Raw genomic sequence first — 619 nt, forward strand, 5'->3', positions numbered from 1 at the left:
GGACAGACATGGGGACAGACATGGGGACAGACATGAGGACAGACATGAGGACAGACATGGGGACAGACCCTGGACGTGTCTCCAACCCACCAATCTGCTGGTTGACAGCCATCAACTCGTTGAACCAATTAGAAACCAGAGCTGAGGAGCTGGTGGGCGGGACCAGAGAGCTGGAGCACAGAGGGAAGGAAGGTGATTGGTGGAGAGAGCAGGGGGCGGAGCCTGTGCTCAGAGACAGGAAGCAGCTTGGTACCAGATCTTGTAGATGACCTCGCAGCGCTGCTGGACCAGAACCTCCTGGTTCTGCATCATCTGATCCGAGAACACGACCCGCTCCTCGTTCCTGCTGCTGCAGATGGTTCTGGAACAGAGACGGGCTGAACCAGAACCAGAGGCAGAACCAGCAGTACAACTGGTTCTGACCAAATCTGCGTCAGATCAGAACCAGAATCAGGACAACAATTAGTTCTGACTGCAGTGGGAACAGAACCCAGACCGGTTCTGACCAGTGGATCTGCTCATCATCTGTTAACCCGATTAAATCTCTGCAGCAGCTGGTTCTGATCAGCTGGTTCTGATCTGCTGCAGCTGGTTCTGATCAGCTGGTTCTGATCAGCTG

General features: G+C 54.3%; 1 protein-coding gene across 1 annotated transcript in view; it reads right to left on the reverse strand.

Annotated features, from left to right (window-relative positions):
• The window catches only part of LOC103470801 (uncharacterized), a 31,259-nt gene extending 30,677 nt beyond the window's left edge, over window positions 1-582 (reverse strand). The window contains exons 1-2 of the mRNA XM_017306583.1: window positions 254-582; window positions 91-170 (exon numbers count right to left, since the gene is read on the reverse strand). Of these exons, the coding sequence (XP_017162072.1) occupies window positions 91-170; window positions 254-312 (139 nt within the window). The 5' untranslated portion in view covers window positions 313-582. The remainder of the gene's footprint in view (window positions 1-90; window positions 171-253) is intronic.
• Window positions 583-619: the final 37 nt, after the last annotated feature.

Source organism: Poecilia reticulata, linkage group LG9 (genome assembly GCF_000633615.1).
Source record: "Poecilia reticulata strain Guanapo linkage group LG9, Guppy_female_1.0+MT, whole genome shotgun sequence".
Classification (NCBI taxonomy): Eukaryota; Metazoa; Chordata; class Actinopteri; order Cyprinodontiformes; family Poeciliidae; genus Poecilia; species Poecilia reticulata.